This window comes from Protopterus annectens, chromosome 5.part0 (assembly GCF_019279795.1).
Source record: "Protopterus annectens isolate FY-2018-M chromosome 5.part0, PAN1.0, whole genome shotgun sequence".
In the NCBI taxonomy this organism is placed as follows: domain Eukaryota; kingdom Metazoa; phylum Chordata; order Ceratodontiformes; family Protopteridae; genus Protopterus; species Protopterus annectens.
In genome coordinates this window covers 490,986,757-491,004,431 of record NC_056735.1, presented here as the reverse complement: position 1 = coordinate 491,004,431, position 17,675 = coordinate 490,986,757, and the positions used below count along the sequence as shown (strand labels likewise).

At 35.3% G+C, this 17,675-nt stretch overlaps 1 protein-coding gene across 7 annotated transcripts in view; it reads right to left on the bottom strand.

The window, feature by feature from the left end:
* SYTL5 (synaptotagmin like 5) overlaps positions 1-17,675 on the bottom strand; it is a 2,413,062-nt gene that overhangs the window by 599,785 nt on the left and 1,795,602 nt on the right. For all 7 annotated transcript variants that reach the window (XM_044072411.1, XM_044072417.1, XM_044072414.1 and 4 more), the window contains one exon: positions 8,350-8,485. In XM_044072411.1, the coding sequence (XP_043928346.1) occupies positions 8,350-8,485 (136 nt within the window). The remainder of the gene's footprint in view (positions 1-8,349; positions 8,486-17,675) is intronic.

The window sequence follows — 17,675 nt, the reverse complement described above, 5'->3', positions numbered from 1 at the left end:
ATCCACATAGATGACTGTGTTTGCCTCAGATGACTGACTGTAATAGAAAATGGCTAGTGCAATTTAGTTTAACTCTGCAAAAAGACAAACAAACAAAATAAATAAATAAATAAATAAACAGAAACTAGTGGTCTTAAAACTTTGTTGATGAGCTCATTCACAATAATTCCCAAAAATCATGAAAACTGGGTAGTGTTCCAAGCTTGTTGCTTTGGAACACTACCTAGTTTTCAGGATTTTTGGGAATTATTGTGACTGAGACAAAACAAAGCAAAATATGACCACTATCTGGTAACCATATGACTACTTTTAAGAGTGAGATAATGATGTTCATACTTCCTTGAAAGTGGTATGATCCTGCAGATATTATTCCTAGTGAGTTGATGTATAATAGTATCATGGGTGGAATTATGTTGATTATATTAAATCAAATTAAATTAAATTAAGTAGGTCATTTGCACTTTAAAATATGGCAAAACACTCAGTCCAGACTTTGCAGGCTTTTTGCAGGACAACTCTGTTTGGTACATTTGAACTACTGCTGCAGGTGGCAAATGGCATGATAGATTGAGAACCTCCCTCCTTCCCCTGTTGAGGAAATAGGTTTGTGATGGTAATTTTAAAACATGGGAAAGACCCTCCTTTATCAGACTTGTGTAAACCTAGATCAAATATACATACTATATATATATATATATATATATATATATATATATATATATATATATATATACGGATGCCTATCAGATGATAGAAACTTCATTTGACTGAAACTCATTTGACTCAGACCTAAGACTGAAATTTCAAAATACCGAAAAATCACTTGACTGAAACCCATAATACTGAAATCTTACAATGCTAAATTTCAACATACTGAATTGTAAAGTGGACGATATAAAATGAGAACAGGTGGGTGGCAATGCCACTCCACACCACAATGGGAGAGCTGTGCCCCCCACCCTCAACTATATATACTAACTCCAGGATCACATTACAGTGGGGGGTGTAGCCCCCCACCTATTCTGGTTTTATATCATCCGCTTTACAATTCAGTATGCTGAAATTCAGCATTGAAAGATTTCAGTATTATGGGTTTCAGTCAAGTGATTTTTTTTTTTCCGTATTTTGAAACTTCAGTGTAATTGTCTGTCAAATGGGATTTATGAATATGTATGTATACATTTATGGGGTTACCGCTCTTCAGCATAAAAGAGAAGATTCCAGCATTGATACATAGAGATTTGTGTAAGTTTGTCAAAATGTTATCAAATTAGGAGAATTTAAGAAGCACGACTTAGGTAATTCTAGAAACATAACAGATTAATTATCCTTTGGTGATTCTTGCAATATATATTGAGAAATTTTCCAGGCCTGATTAGGTGGGAGCATTTGTTTAAAGTAATTGAAACATACAGACTCCTAAATATCTTTATTATGCTACTTGTAATTACAGTCCTTTTGCTCCTAGTATATTAAAGTGCAGCCATATTGCTCACTTTGATTTAGACTTGGAAGTAGTATGAGGCAGGGGTGCACCCAATCCTCTGATTTATGTGCTTTAACCTTGAAACCTCCGGATGGTGTACTTAGGAAAACTATTAGTACGGACAGCAGAATTACAGTGTGATAAGGGTATTAGTTACTGATGATTTACTGCTGCTCTGAAAATGATTCTAATCTCTTGTTCAAATTTGGCCTGACAACATAAGGCATCAGAGATACTTCAGGTGCAGCTAACATTGGGTAAGACAGAGATTCAGTTTGTAGCCTGATATAGGTCCCCGACCATGTCCCAAGACTCACACTCCAAATTCCAAAGCACCTTGGAGAATATTAGGGTCCATCCTAACACTCTCATACTGTGTGACTTCAACTACCCCTCCATTAACTGGGAAAACTACTCATGTACCAATATACTTGCCCAATGTTTCCTGGAATTCATTAATTCCAATGCCCTGGACCAGCTTGTTTTTACCCCCACTAGAGGTAGCAACATCCTTGATCTGGTCATTATTAAAATGGGTGACCATTGCTCAACACCAATAGTCAACTCCTCCCTGGTTAAATCTGATCACAAACTAATTACCTTGGAAATCCACCCCCCCCCCCAAAGGTAACCACCATGAAACACTTCTCCAAAGCTAACTTTGGGCTCCTAAAAGCAGAGTTAGCTAACTTCACTGCATCCATGCAAATGGAGAATAGCTTGCATGACCACTGAATCATATACCAATGCACTATACGAACACGTACACAAATGCATGGATCTCACCATAACAAACAGAACCAAGACACTCTCCTCCAAAAATGGGAAGCCAATTTGGTGGCCCCCTACCATAAACAAACTCTACAACAGAAGAAGGAAACTGATGCAGAATAAGGTAAAGTCCCAAGATTTTAAAAACTCCCTTATCTGCCTCAACAAAAAGTTGAGATCCCTCATCAAATCCTCTAAAGCTAGCGATCTAAACAGAATTGGGGCAGATAGTAAAGACAACCTCAATGCCTTCTATAGTTATGTAAAGAATCTCCATGGCAATACTTAGATTTGCTCTGAGCTACTGCACAATGGTACCTCCTGTACTGAGCCAACAGATATTGCCAATATACTGGCCAACCGATTCAGTGCCAACTTTACCCTTCTCCCCCCTCCCAAAGGACCTATCACATTAACAGTAGATTGCCAGGCACCCAGTATTACTGCTGCACAGGTTAAAACAGCACTGTCCAAGGCCAAGAATACAGCTTCTATGGGATCTTTCAATATCCCTGGCAGAGTTCTACATGAACTACAGAGTGAACTGGCATCTCACCTGTGTGCCGTGTTCAATCACAGCCTCACCTCAGGCTTTGGCCTACCAGATGGCACACTGCTACAGTCATCCCACTCCACAAAGGAGAAGCAACTACAAACCCTGGGAATTATCGCCCCATTAGCCTAACGAGTCTGAAATGCAAAGCTATGGAATGCATCATCATGGACCTAACAAACAAGGATATAGGAAATCTCTAAACTCTGGATCCCACACAGTTTGGTTTTGTGAAGTGAAGATCATCCCTGCTCAACATAGTCGACTTCTTTGAGCCAATCACTAGAGCTGTGGATGAAGGCAAGGTGGTTCACACAGCCTACCTTGATCTAGCCAAGGCCTTTGATACCATTCCCCACTCAGGAATCATAGAAAAACTCGGTAAGCTAGGCATCAACCCCTATATCACTAGGTGGGTTGCAAACTGGCTCACAGACAGAACCTATAGTGTGAAAGTAGCTGACTCCAAGTCAGACTGTCGACCATTCATGACTGGAGTCCCACAAGGTTCAGTCCTGGGTCCTCTCCTGTTTGGTAGCTACTTATCTGAAGTCCAGGCCAACACAAAGGGACTCTGGTTGACAAAATTTACAGATGATTGCAAGTTGGGAGCTATTATTAACTCCCTAAGTGATGCTGACATCCTACAGAAAGGCCTCACTGAGACCAACGACTGGTGTCAGAACCATGGCCTTATGCTCAATGCCAAAAAATGTGTTGTCATCCCCTTTGGGAAAAACCCAGTTCCCAAGAATTAGCACATCAATGGTAGTTCACTTAACACAGAAGGCATTATAAGAGATCTGGGAACACAGGATGATAGCAATCTCTCTTTTGACCACCACATTGCCACTGTGGTCAGAAAGTCCTTCTATGTGGCACATCTCATTACTAAAGGTTTTGCATCCAGGAAGAAAGAGGTCATTGTCTCCCTCTACTCTTCCTTCATTAGGTCAATCATCGAGTACAATGCCCCATTTGGCATGTACCTCACTAGACACCTGCAACAACTGGAGAGGCTGCAAAAGTACCTCACAAAGAGGATTCTAGACCTTAAACACTTGTCCTATATGGACAGACTCAAAAACAACTATTCTCTGTCTCATATCGCCTTCTTAGAGGCGATATCTGTTGGACTTACAAAGCCATATCTGACCCAGCTCTGTTAGAAATGCTACATCTAAAGAAATCCCAATCACTCCACACCCCACACTCCAGAGACCTCAACCTCATTACCATAATCAACAGAACATGCTGGAGGGGTAGGTTCAAAACCCAGAGACTGGCCATGCTATGGAATAGACTTCCCATACATGTCAAACAGATCACCTCACTGATCCTGTTCAACAGAAATCTTGATGAGTGAATGGGAAACAGAAAATTCTCCCCGGGGATCACTCAAATGGCTGTACTTGACAGAGGCACTGGGAACTAATGTCAGGTGGCATGATGCCAGGGTAATCCTATGGGCTGGGCTTGTAAACGCTCCAGGGCCATTAGCCTAGTACACACCTATGAACCTATGAACCTATGATTCTGGAGTTTGGAAAGGCATCTAGTTATAAAATAAGTCTGCATAAGTTTGTAAATCTTTCTGTCAACTATTTACCCCCCTCTTCCTCAGACACAAATTCCCATTTCAATCAGCATCAACAATTTTGTAATATTTAGGGATACATATGATAAATAGGTATAACACCATGGGCACTCCTGAATTATGACCAGATCACAGTACAAAGTCAGGAGATGATGCAATAAATTGGCTACCACAGTAAAACATTTTCAACAGAAGCCAGTATTAGTTTAAAATAATGCCAGTAATGTTACTCAAAAAAGTTTTGTATCTAATGTATGTTACTGTCACCCCTACCCAGGTGCATGAGCATACTAGTGGGGGACTATGTTATAGAAAGTTCTTTGTTCCATTCAGAAAACGGGTCCAGGTCATATATTACCTTTACAAATATGAAAGGTGTTAACCTCCACCTTTGGCATTCTGGTGTAGCACCACTGAAGTCTGGCACATTAATCTGCCACTGTCAAGATTATGCTTCCACACACCTGCTGAAAGCTATTTACCATGCAAGCACAAACTAGAAGGCCAGCCTATATCACTTTGACACATCTGTTTTCTCTCTGTTTGGCATCCATCTTCTGCTAGGTATCTTTTTTGTGGAGTACCAGGAAACTCCTTAAATCTATATACTGTGTGAGACAGTGACAGTGAAATAAATGCTTAAGGCAAAAATAAAGTGTGATAGGTGCTACATTCAAAAAAAGATTCAGTGACTGCAAAGGAATGGCAGTATCATTCACAAAAAAAGAGTTGCTAAAGGAGAATAAAACAAGCCACCCCCATGCAGCTAATACTGTACTTGTGGAAGCTACAAGATTTTTAAATATGGCTAAATAAGACACAAAGTGTAGCAATAATAAGCCTGCTGTGCTGTAACACAGGTGTGTGGCATCTGTGTCTCAAGAGATGTTACATCATGGACCATGTGCACCTTTCATTTTTCAGGCCATCACAGTAGAAGGCAGCATATGCCCTCTGTCAAACAGCTCACAAACCCTGGTAGTATCACAAAAAAAATATTTACTGGTGCAGTAATAAACAATCATTGTTGATAACTGGGGTATTACCTGTTCTACTATGCGCCTACAGGTATACATATATCACAGCCAGCTCAGCTAATGTCTATTATACACCATTGTTATATATGGTCATTTTGTTGAAGACACAGAAGCCATATGGACTGTTTTTAAAGAAGTGCTTAGTATAGCAGCAGGTAGACAAACTGAACTACCACCAGAGTACATATTGCTAGGTTTTGCTAGATGTTGAAAGGTCTGCTATGAATGTTGCCCTCTATACTTCACAGTTAGCAAAATCAAGAGCTGGCTCTTTCATTATTTAGACGAAATGTTCTGCAGCAGTGTGACCTTTACCTGAAGTACACAGTGTGCCCATAATTTCATCAGGAAATAAAAGCAATGCTTTCATAAGTATTACTGCATGAAGATCCATTCCAAAATACCATTTACATTTGTCATGCTTCATTTCTAACATACCATTTAAGATTATTTGAGGAAGATTAGCTGATAGGCTAATGGAGTATGGAAAATACTATGCAAGGAATCATAGGACGCTTCTTCTGTTTCTACCAGACATTTGGCATTTGTGCTTTGGCCACTGATATCTTGCTTTGGACCCAAATCTATCTAGAAGTATGACATATGTGCTTCAGTTCAATGCTGTGGAATACTGCTGTTTCCCTAATTGAATTGCTTGCCGCTACTGTGCAAGGACAAATTTAAGCTGACATAAAATATGAGGCTTTTGTGCACAGCCTGCATTCCTCACTTCAAATTCAGAAGTGGGGAAGTGAACATGAAGCAGTATGATGTATTCTTTGTGAGCAGCAGAGATACATAGTGCTTAATTATCTCAGGGACATAGGACTCCATTTGAAGATAAGGTATATGTCAGGCTCTCGTGTTTGGAATGCCTAGAGTTAAGAATGACAGGGCACAAATTACAGTATTTCAAAGAAAATAGCAGGATGTAATACTAAAACCACTTAGGGTGGTGTTAATTTGGAGGGTGTTTAATTTTTCATGCATTATTTCTCATTAATTCTGTCTTAGCTACCATTTCATTTAGTTATGTCTCCTAGTTATGTGGTTACAGCTGCAAGAGCAAAACATTTCCCTATCTCTTTTGGTAAGCCAGCAAGTTCTTGCACATAACATATTGCATTCAACCTTTACATGCATTCCCTCAATAAACATCTGTGAATGTTGTGCTGAAGAAATCACCTGTGACTATTAGAAGTCTCATTGCCAAACTTAGCAGTGAGCTTCATTTAGATCATTAAGTGAAAAATGGCCATCTTAAGTAATGTTTACACTTGAGAGGCCAAGTACAGCTGCTAGAAAGTTTTACTAAGGATCCTCAGAGGGGGCTGAAATAAGATAAATTATGCACAGTTATCAAGTGCAATGTTTTACAGCCATTTGACATACTGTATTGTACTCAGGTTCCATTATGCATGAGTATATGATTCATTTTCAAAATAAGAAATACAGTGAATCTCCAAAATATATTTGAACCAAGTTGTGATTGTATTGTATACACAGACACACACACACACACACACACACACACACACACACACACACATACATATAAGCGCACACACACACACACACACACACACATATATATATATATATATATATATATATATATATATATATATATAAGATTGAACACTGTAAGCAAATGTAAAGTGATCGAAAATATGAAAAACTATTTTTTTGCGGGGCAGCGAACCCTTTGCACCAAACTTACCCTTGTACTTATATACTAAGTCTGAGACTGAACTGGAATGATGACACCAATAACATTTTCCATAGTGTTCATAGCAATGTAGTAGGGTCTGAGTCAGCATTTCATCCATTTTAAATCCTTTAAGGAAGAATATGCAGTCTTAGATGTATTTTCATAGACCTTCAAGTATTTAGGTGTAGCAGAATGCATTCAAGCTGTTTATGCACTCATTGAATTTACTTCAAGAAATGCTGTGTTGATGAAAATTCAACAACATGCTACATTTAAGCTCTTAAGGAAAGAATGCCAATCTTAACCACATTTTATACTTCAGTGTCCATGTACAACTGCAAATAATTTTTAGAAAGCTATCTCAAATGAAGATGAAATACGACCCTGTCTGCACAACTATTAAATATAGGGTTTTACAGACATTTGACAATAATAGACATGTTACATTGTATGAGAATATGAGTCCTTTTCAGGATGAAAAATACATTCTATTTCCAAAATGCATCTCCACTGACTTGCCATTATGTCTGAAGTAAAGGTCATGTATACTTCTTCAGAATCTTGAACTTTTTGTCAAAAGAAAAATGCTGACATTAAAATTCTCTTTACTGACTTTGGCATGTACCAGGGTCAGATTTATCAGTGAGTCACATTTACTCATAAGGAAATAATTTACAGACTTAAGTGCATATTGTACCAGATTTTTTCCTATATAATTTTCCTATATATAAAAAATTAATAACAAATTAAAGGAGGATAGGTATATGGCATGTTATCCATAGGTACCAAAGGAAGGGTTTCACAGGCATTTTACATTGATGGTCTGGCATGTTGCATTATACTTTGTTTCCATTAGATGTGCATACATAATTTCTGTTAAGGGAGCTTAATGCACTTCATGTTTAGAATATATATTGAAAAGGGGGAATTGTCCCTTATCAAACAAAAGACAACTCTTGACTGATCAATATATTTTCATTCTAACTGCTTTTCTATATTTTTTTTGCCATGCAAATTCACTGTACTATATTCAGTGTTAATTACTTTTTATACTTTATTTTTAACAGTAATCTTGTATTTTGTGTTATACCTTTACTTAATGTAAATGGGTCACAATAGAAAAGGGGCCCTTAGGGCCAGCCTACTTAAATAAACAGAATTAAAAAAATCAATGCAACATAGCCAAAAGTTTACCTTTTCCATTTGGAATTGCTCTTAGTTGCTTTACGTTTAATATTAGATGATGCATCATTTTCAATTTCTAAATCTTCTTCAGCAATTGTTTCAGGCTGCCTCTCAACAGTTAAGCATTCTTTTTTCTTCAGTGATCCTGTTTTGAGATAAACATTGCAAACATCTGTTAAATTCTATTTATTTTGTAAGTAAACTATTTTATAAATTATACAGAAACATGAAGAAGCAGAAATTTTTAGCAAGGTTTACACTTTACTGTTCCTCTGTGTTAAAGATCCATACCACTGTGGCCACTGAGATATGCTTGACACACAAGTTTTATTTTTTAATTAGTTATTTATTTTTTCCTTTATTAAGTTTATTTACCCAGATAGTGGACTGACCCATAGGAGATCCATTTCAACCCAGCCCCAGCGTTATGGAAAACAAGTAAAGCAGCACTGCCAAGTAGTGAAAACTATGTAAATAGTACAATACGATAGCCTACTGGATACACAAGAATTTACATAATGTATACAGTACAGGGTTAGGCCTAAAGTGAAGGGGAACATTAAGGAAGGAAATGGTGATTAGAGTTGTAGGAGGACAGGAAATTAATTGGGGATAGAGTTAAGCAGTCACAGATTGGAGACAGGAGGGAGCAAAGACAGAGGGATGGCAAGATTTATGTCACCAGAGAGTGGATGAAGCATTTGTATGAGGCTCTACTATTTAGGCCGAAGACTAGCTCAGTTCTGAGAAGACAGTGATTACATGAAGCTCTGTGACGAGTGTAGCTTCCAGTTTGGGTGCGATTATGAAGAAAGCTTGCTGTGTGGATGAAAGAAAATATCCAGACCTGTTTATAACTTGGGTATTGCTGAATTAGGAGAGCAGCCAATACAGTGTTTCTCTGATGGAGACCCTGTGACTAAGGGTGTGTGTGCGTGAGGTGGATTCACTAAAAATGGTTTCGTAGATCATGCAGAAGAGTAATAGGTCACCACTTTTCTGAATTGTGAACCAAATGGAATGAAATAGAGTACCACAATGGTGTTAATTTTTGGGAGAGTAGCTTGAAGCATTAGGCTTTGTTGCAGAGAGAGTTTGAGGAGTTTTGAGTGTTTTCTGGGAGTTATATTCCAGGAATGGAGTAAGATGTTGTAAAATTTGATGACAGCCTTAGAGTGTGCCATTGATTTATTTTGCCTTTATTGTATTGACATGCAGGGACAGATTGATACAGGGATCGAGGACTAGTCCTAGATATTTCAATAAGAGAACTTGTTTGAACGAGCATGTCTGATATTAAAGATGAGTTGGCACTCGGGATAGCTACGGAGTGATTTCTGAAAACTGACTAAAACTGTGGTCTGGCAGGACTGCCTCCACCTTATGGTTACATGCTCCATAACCTGTGCCCCTGTGTCAAGTGCTTTCGGGTCCAGAGAGATGTTACATTAGTTGACAGTGCGCACTGTTTTCTAAGATTCTCGAGAACAAAGACAGAAGCACTATGTCATGGTACTTATTCAAACTAACAGAATGGCCACAACACTGCAATGCCACAACATCCTGTTTCTAAGTAGCAGGGGCATAGCTCTCTTTGATAATGCAATTGATGAAAAGTGAAAATGAATAGCCAACAGACTTAACTATACTTTTCAACAACTCAGAGGGATGATTATCCATACAAGTATCCGTGGCTTAAGTTTAAAGAGAGATTTGTAATTTGTACTTACAAAAACTGAATGCAGTGTAGCATGAAAACAGTCATGGTTTGGAGAATTAAAAATGATAAACATGTATTGGTCTGAATGGCCATTTTTACAATGTCACAATACTTTACACATAGGCAACCTCAATATTACTGATGTGGGTGGAAGGAGACTGTGGTTAGTTATTAATGTACAGGCAGTGTTTTAACAGTGGGGTTATTAATGTACAGGCAAGTGTTTTAACTGTGGGGGTATTAATGTAAGGACGGTGTTTTAATTGTGGAGCTATTAATGTGCAGGCAGTGTTTTAACTGTGAGGTTTTTAGTGTACAGGTAGTGTTTTAACTGTGGGGTTATTAATGCACAGTCACTGTTTTAACTGTCGGGTTATTAATGTACAGGCAATGTTTTAACTGTGGGGCTACTAATGTACAGGCAGTGTTTTAACTGTGGGGTTATTAATTTACAAGCAGTGTTTTAACTGTGGGGCTATTACTGCACAGGTAGTGTTTTAACTGTGGGTTATTAATATACAGGCAGTGTTTTAACTGTAGGGCTACTGATATACAGACAGTGTTTTAACTGTGGGGCAATTAATGTACAGACAGTGTTTTAACTATAGGGTTATGAATGTACGGCAATATTTTAACTGTTGAGTTACTAATGTACAGGCAGTGTTTTTGAATGTGACATGCCTTTTGACTTGATATAATAACTGCTGTACTTCTGTTTCAAACTTCTCTGAATTTGGATTGTCAAGAATGCAATCCTGATTTATAATGAATGTTCTGTAATTTATATCTGTTAACCACCAGTGTCTTTATTTCAGTAGTAGCAATCCAATGCAATTGCTCTAACAAATCTGTTCTTTTTTTTTCTGGTGTTTACTCATTTTAATAGTAAACAACACTATCCCAAGCAATATATTACAAGAAAAAAAATTAACAGGAAAAAAAAAATCATATCTAACAATCCAAACATACAAAAAAACAAAATGATGGTATGAAATACATAAAAACAGTTTAACACCATGTAATAAAAATATTATGGAGAACAGTTGCAAATTGAAAATAGCTGTTATTGAAGGGCGTGGCCAGGATGTAGGATGTGCTATAGATAGCAGCATTTTTTTTTCAGCTCTGCCAAGTCAATCTTTTTATGATAGGATTTTTTATTCAAAAACAATCCTAACAATATTTTTAAGTAATATGATACTATTTAGTATTTTCTAGGATTGTATTTAAAAAATATGTTGAATTTAGTTTTTTTCCCTGTCAAAAAATACATCTGAATACTTTACTCATCAATGATCTTGAAAATGAGCTTCTCCAAGGCTAACCAGCAAGAAACAACTCTTAAAAAAGAACTAGAATCCTTACTTACAAAGAGCCAGGAATTATAACCAAAATAGATAAAATGGACTTAAAGTTGGACAATTTTAAGGAAAAATGCTCTAAACAGCAGGAGATTATTCATGAAGACCTTCAACAGCGAAAAACACAAATGACAGGAATTGAAGAAGCTTTAAGTGATATGTATTGTAGATTACAGGAAGGAGCAAATAATATAGATGTCCTACTGAAGCAGAATACCTTACTTCAAACAAAAGTGGATGACCTAGAAAACAGGAATAATATCAGAATCTTTGGTCTTCCAAGACAATATTGAAGGCAACAACATGGTAAGCTTTTTAATATCTTGGCTATCTGAAGTACCTGACTTACCTAAAGCTCTATCCTATGGCATCGAAAGAATTCATAGATCTTTAGCATCCTCTAAAACTAACAAAAACACCTCAGCTAGATCTGTTATTGTGAGATTCCTGTCATCGCATGACAAAGAAATGGTCCTTAAATCAGCTTGGACTAAGGCACCTATTAAAATAGATGATAGTATCATATGTTTTGACAATTACTATTCCTCGATGGTTATTGCTAAAAGAAAGCTTTTCCTACCATTAATTAAAGGGGTCTATATTAAATCAACGAAAATCCATTACACTGAATACCAAAACAGCAACACATATTACTCGAATGGCAAAAATACCGAACGCACTAAACCATGACATTTAAAATATCGAACGTTTATAGTCAGCCAACCCCACCACCCACTACATACTACCTACCCAAACAAAATAAATAAACCACATACATACACTAACCAAACCCTACTCCTAACCCTAGAGTAAAGCACCAAAACTCAACTTCTAACCCTACAATAGACCCCACATACACAACTATCTATGCACTATCCTTAACCCCTCCCTAACCCTAAGGTCCGTAACTACCGCACACTTCCCCTACGGAGATATACCCAAACAAAATAAATAATACACATAAATACATTAACAAAACCCTACTTCTAACACTACACTAAATCTTACACACATTACCTATCTATGCACTTACATTAACCTGCACCTTAACTCTAAGGTCCGTAACTATTGCACACTTACCTTACGGAGCTATACCACAGAAGGGCCAACCAAAACACTTTGAAATTTCTAATTTCACACGTTCAACGATTATGTATTTCACACAATACATGTCGATGATTTTGTATTCGCGTAAACTGAGTTTCGACAATACAATAGGAACCCAATTAAAGAACTTAAAAAAGCTCAAGTTAAAACTCATCCTCTATTCCAGGCTAGACTAAAGATTTTTTTGCAAGATGGTCCTAGAATCTTTGAGGACTTGGATTCTGCACTGGCATTCATAAAATCAAATAAAGTACTGGATAAAATTGAAGAAATGGAGTGGGTGAACTCCTCAATGAAAAGAATGGCAGATAACTCCTGGAAAACCACAGGAAAAAAAGAAGCTAAAAAACAAATTTTCTTTAGTATAACTTATCCTGATAATTTTTGCTACATAAAGAGGACCGGGTTATTTTTGTGTGGTGATATCTGACATTGATGCATTGCTGGCTTGGCTTATCAAGCTAAGGGGCTCATTGTTTTGATAGTTTCTGTACAGTAGGTATTTAATTTAAAAAAGAAAAAACAGAAGGTTTGTAAGAGCATTTTTTTCTTATTATTTTATTGAATGTTGATTTCTGTCTTTATTATATTTACAAGGTTTACTATGCATATTATTTCTTTAAAAACTCTTTGGTCCTGTTATTGGGGTAATATGTGGGCAGGAAGTAGATTACAGACCTCGTTGGTTTCAAATTGTGAAGCTGCATACATAAGGAAACCTTGCCATCACTTGAAATGCCATTTCTTGCTCAAGACCTGACTAATTAACAAAAAGTGGAAAATACCCACTCATTTTCCCACTAGAACCATCAGAGTAGCTTTTTGGGCTCGAGAATTCAGGTCTTGAGCCATTCTAATGCACGGCAGTTTTATCTGGCTTCAGCATTATGTGCACTTCAATCCAGTGAACTCTGACCTATGACTGTATGACTCTGCGATCAAGAGAACATGGTGCCATTAATATTATAAGGAAATGGGAATTCAGCACAGAAAGAAGCTAAGACACAAGTATGTAAAGTTTTTCTTCAGTATAAACTCAAAAGAAATGTTTTTAAATCTTTTAAAAGTAAATATTATAAAAAATAAGCTTGCCTGTTCATGAAAGATCACGTACTACAGAAACATTTAAATGGAGCTCTATAGTACATCAGATATTTAGTCTCCAGCTTATTTATTTGTAAACATAATTGCTTTTTGATGGAAAATGTTATTACAATGGTTTGTTGAGCTGTATGCTGACTGGTCTGCTGATTCAACTGGTGCTTTGATATTATGCATTTGAATGGTATGTTTGTGTGAAAAGCTACAGTTTATATACGGCTATGTTACTGGGGAATTAGTTGTGTACTAAAGAAATGTATTCACACCTACATAGTGGCTGTAACTGTCATATCTATGATATATTCTGTTTCAAGTAACCATAACAGAAATGTTGATGGTTACTATTACAACTAAGGAAAGAAGGAAGGGGAAACACAAGGGAGAAAGCAAAGGAAGGAAGAGAAAAAAAAAGTGGAATATAAATAATAGTAAATGTCTTGGTGGTTTGAGGTTGGGAATGGAACTAATGAGTTAAAGGTGTAATAGTTAAGTAACAATGTATGTATTATTTAAAATTTTGACGAAGTTGGAATATTTATTTAGAATTGATTAACATTTAAACATACCTTGTTAAGAAACAATATTTAAAATAAAATAAAATGCATCCACATGAACAACACACAGCCGTTCTTCAAATGCTCTGATGTTAAACAATCTTGTAATTTCCCAAAGAATGCTAGATGTGTGTCCTGCAGTGCTTTCTATATAGGTAAAACTAACAGGAAATTCAGGGAAAGGATTAGGGAGCATATTTATCACACACATATTGGGTCTGAACACAATGCACTAGCGAGACACACATCAACTTCAGGATTAACACACTTCTTTAAGTTTTCGGTATTATAGGTCATCACCCCCAGTATACGGGGTGTAGACATTACGAATTACACTGAAGGCTGTGAGGTGAGATGGATCATTAGGTGTAGAGTGGACAAAAAATCAGGACTCAATGATAAGGTGCCCTTAAAACCTATATTACACAACAGGAGATTAAAAGCGGTTAGATGAATTACGCATATGTTTTTATTGAATGAAATGTATTACTATATTTAACTATTGTATCAATTGAATTGTGTTTCTGAGTTCCATTAGTAGGGTTTATAGATATTCATTTTATATAGTTTTTATTTTTATTTAAGATGTATGATTTGGCTCTGATACTTTATTATATGCATTAGAAGTTTCCTTTTATTTTTATTTTTTAATTTATTTCATTTTATTTTGGCTTCATTGAAACAGTTTTAGTATATGTTTATTTCATTTTATTATTTGTTTGAGTATGAGTGTGAAGAGCAGCACTTGATGTTACAAACGTATAGGAAATGATGTCATTCTTTTACCAATTAAGCAATTATGTGTTAAAGTAGTTAAGCCTTTACATTTAGTTGTAACTATACAGTCTGATGAAGCCTATATGGTGAAAGCGCTTACCAAGTCCTTTGATTAAAAGCATTTTGTTTTTACTTGTATCGTGTTCAACAGCATTCTTTGGGAAATTACAAGATTGTTTAACATCAGAGCATTTGAAGAACGGCTGTGTGTTATTCCTGTGGATGCACTTTATTTTATTTTGTTATTTCTATCTTCCATACCATGGGAACATTTGCTCTGTGGGGGTGCTCTTTCATATATATCTTTGTTTTTAAGAAACAATATTTGTTTGATTATTTTGTTATATATTATATAATCTCTGCTTTCTCACCAAATGTATTTATTTACTCAAAGCAATACTAAACAGGAGACATTGTATCTAAATAATTGACATGTTATTATGAGTATGAAGGAGGCCATCCCCTTTACTGAGGCAAATCACCATTCAGACATATAGTTAAAGAAAATGGATGGTATCAGGTGAAATACTTAACTGGCATTCAGACGCAAAAAGGTCCAAGTAGTAAACATTCATGCTAAGTATTTAGGAAGCCACTTGCAAAATTATATTTTCTATAAAATTGGCTTGATTACCTTGTTGCATCATACATTCTTGTTTTGACATTCAGATTTATTTGCATAGCTATAAACAAATGTTAATGGATGTTGTCCTAATGCAAATCTTAACTTATGAATGTAATAATGTCTCAACTATGAAACAATCTTTATCTATAATTACTCATAATGCTTATTTAATTTGTCACTTATTTTAATGACTAAAAGGAAATAACTTTTCCTTCCTTTATTGAAGTGGTTTTAGTGTAAATTTAGGCTGTATGGGAAAGATGTGTTTTATCACATATAATTGGGGAAGTTTGGATGTGTATTGTTTATATTTGCTTCCAGAAATATGAATCTAACTAACTGAAGATAACCAACACAATAACAATATATTGTAATTCGCTTGCGAAGACTAAACACAACTGACATATTCCATTACAAATAGTTAACTGTTTTTGAGCTATTCTCAATAACTTGTTTTAAGAAATGTCATATTTTTTTTCTTTTTTCATTCTATGACATGTATGATATTTGATGGAATAAGTTCTATTATAATTCTCATATAGCAATAGATCATTGTATTATCTGATTTGAGTTCTTTATAATAAGAATCTGAATGTTGCCTGATGAGAGTTCTATATGTATAAAATACTGTTAAACAAGTAACTTACAATGATAGTAGCTGAATAACTGCTGTTATAAAATGGGTGGTTGATTTGGGTGGTGACTGCTACTCAAATTGGAAGTTTGTAACTCCAAAAAGGATATGGGTCAATTTAATTTTATGAAATTAAATTATCTTTATTTTAATTATTTCTTTGAGGTCCACTATGTTCATAATCTGAAATGATTCCAAAATAGGATTATTTTTGAAATATTGTTTTTCAATAACTTTGTTGCTGAGGGAGAAAATTTTTAAAACAACATATAATAAAAAAAGAGAGAAATCAATGGTAAGTTTGATCTTAGTCTTTATAGATAAAATGTTTCTTTTAAAAGGTATTTCCATTAATATTAATGGTCTTAACAATCCCTGTAAAAAAGGAAGTTTACTTAAATACTTAAAACTACACAAATCTCACTTAGTTTTTTACAAGAAATGCACCTCCTAAAAGAAGATATATCAAAGTTAAATACTAAAATGCATACTGTATTATCTACCTCAGATCACACTTAAAAAAAATACAAACAAAAAAAAAACAGGAGTAGCTATATTATGGAGAAATACATTACTGCTTCCTAAGATTATAAAAGTTTACAAAGATGACAAAGGAATATTTTGCTCAGTTAAAATTGAAATGAATAGAAAACTATTCATTTATAAATTTATATTGGATTCCAGGAATTGGGGTTAATACAGTTAAGCAACACTTAAACCAATTTGCGCTTTTATCTAAAGGTAATACAGCAGGAGACTTTAACTGTATTTTAAGTGAAAATGATACAAGTGCCCCTGGTAAGAGGAGGATATCATCTCAAGCTAAACACTAGAATGATTTTATAAATTCATATCATCTCAAAGATGTTAATATTGAAGCTGAATCAAAATCAATTTTCTTCACTTTCTATTCTCACAGATATGGTACTTATTCCAGAATAGATAGGGTCTTTATTTCTAATGAAATGATTAATAGTTTAAAACCATTATCAGACCACAATTCCATAACTTTTGAATTAATAATTAGTTTGACACTTAATGTTCAGATTAAAAGAATTCCAGGCTACATTACTAACTTAAAGGATTTCAAAGAATTTCTCATTTCTGAAGTTCAAAATGTTATTGATCTAAATACTACTCTAGACATTTTTGCAATATCTGTATGGGAAGCTTTCAAAGCTTATCTGTATGGAAAAGGCAAATGATGAAATTAGTGAACTAAATAATAAATATTAAGAGATATTAAATCATAAAACCACATTAGTTTGGAAAAGTTCAAATGTATAACTTTTCAGCTAACCCTAAATCCCTAAACAAGCTAGCTAATAAGACTTAGTAAATTTAACCATATTAATGGGATTTAATCTCCTAAAAAAAGAGTGGTTTATGACTTACACAATATATTAAATGAATTAAGGAAGGTTTTCATAAAAAATAACCAAAATTCAAGCATTAT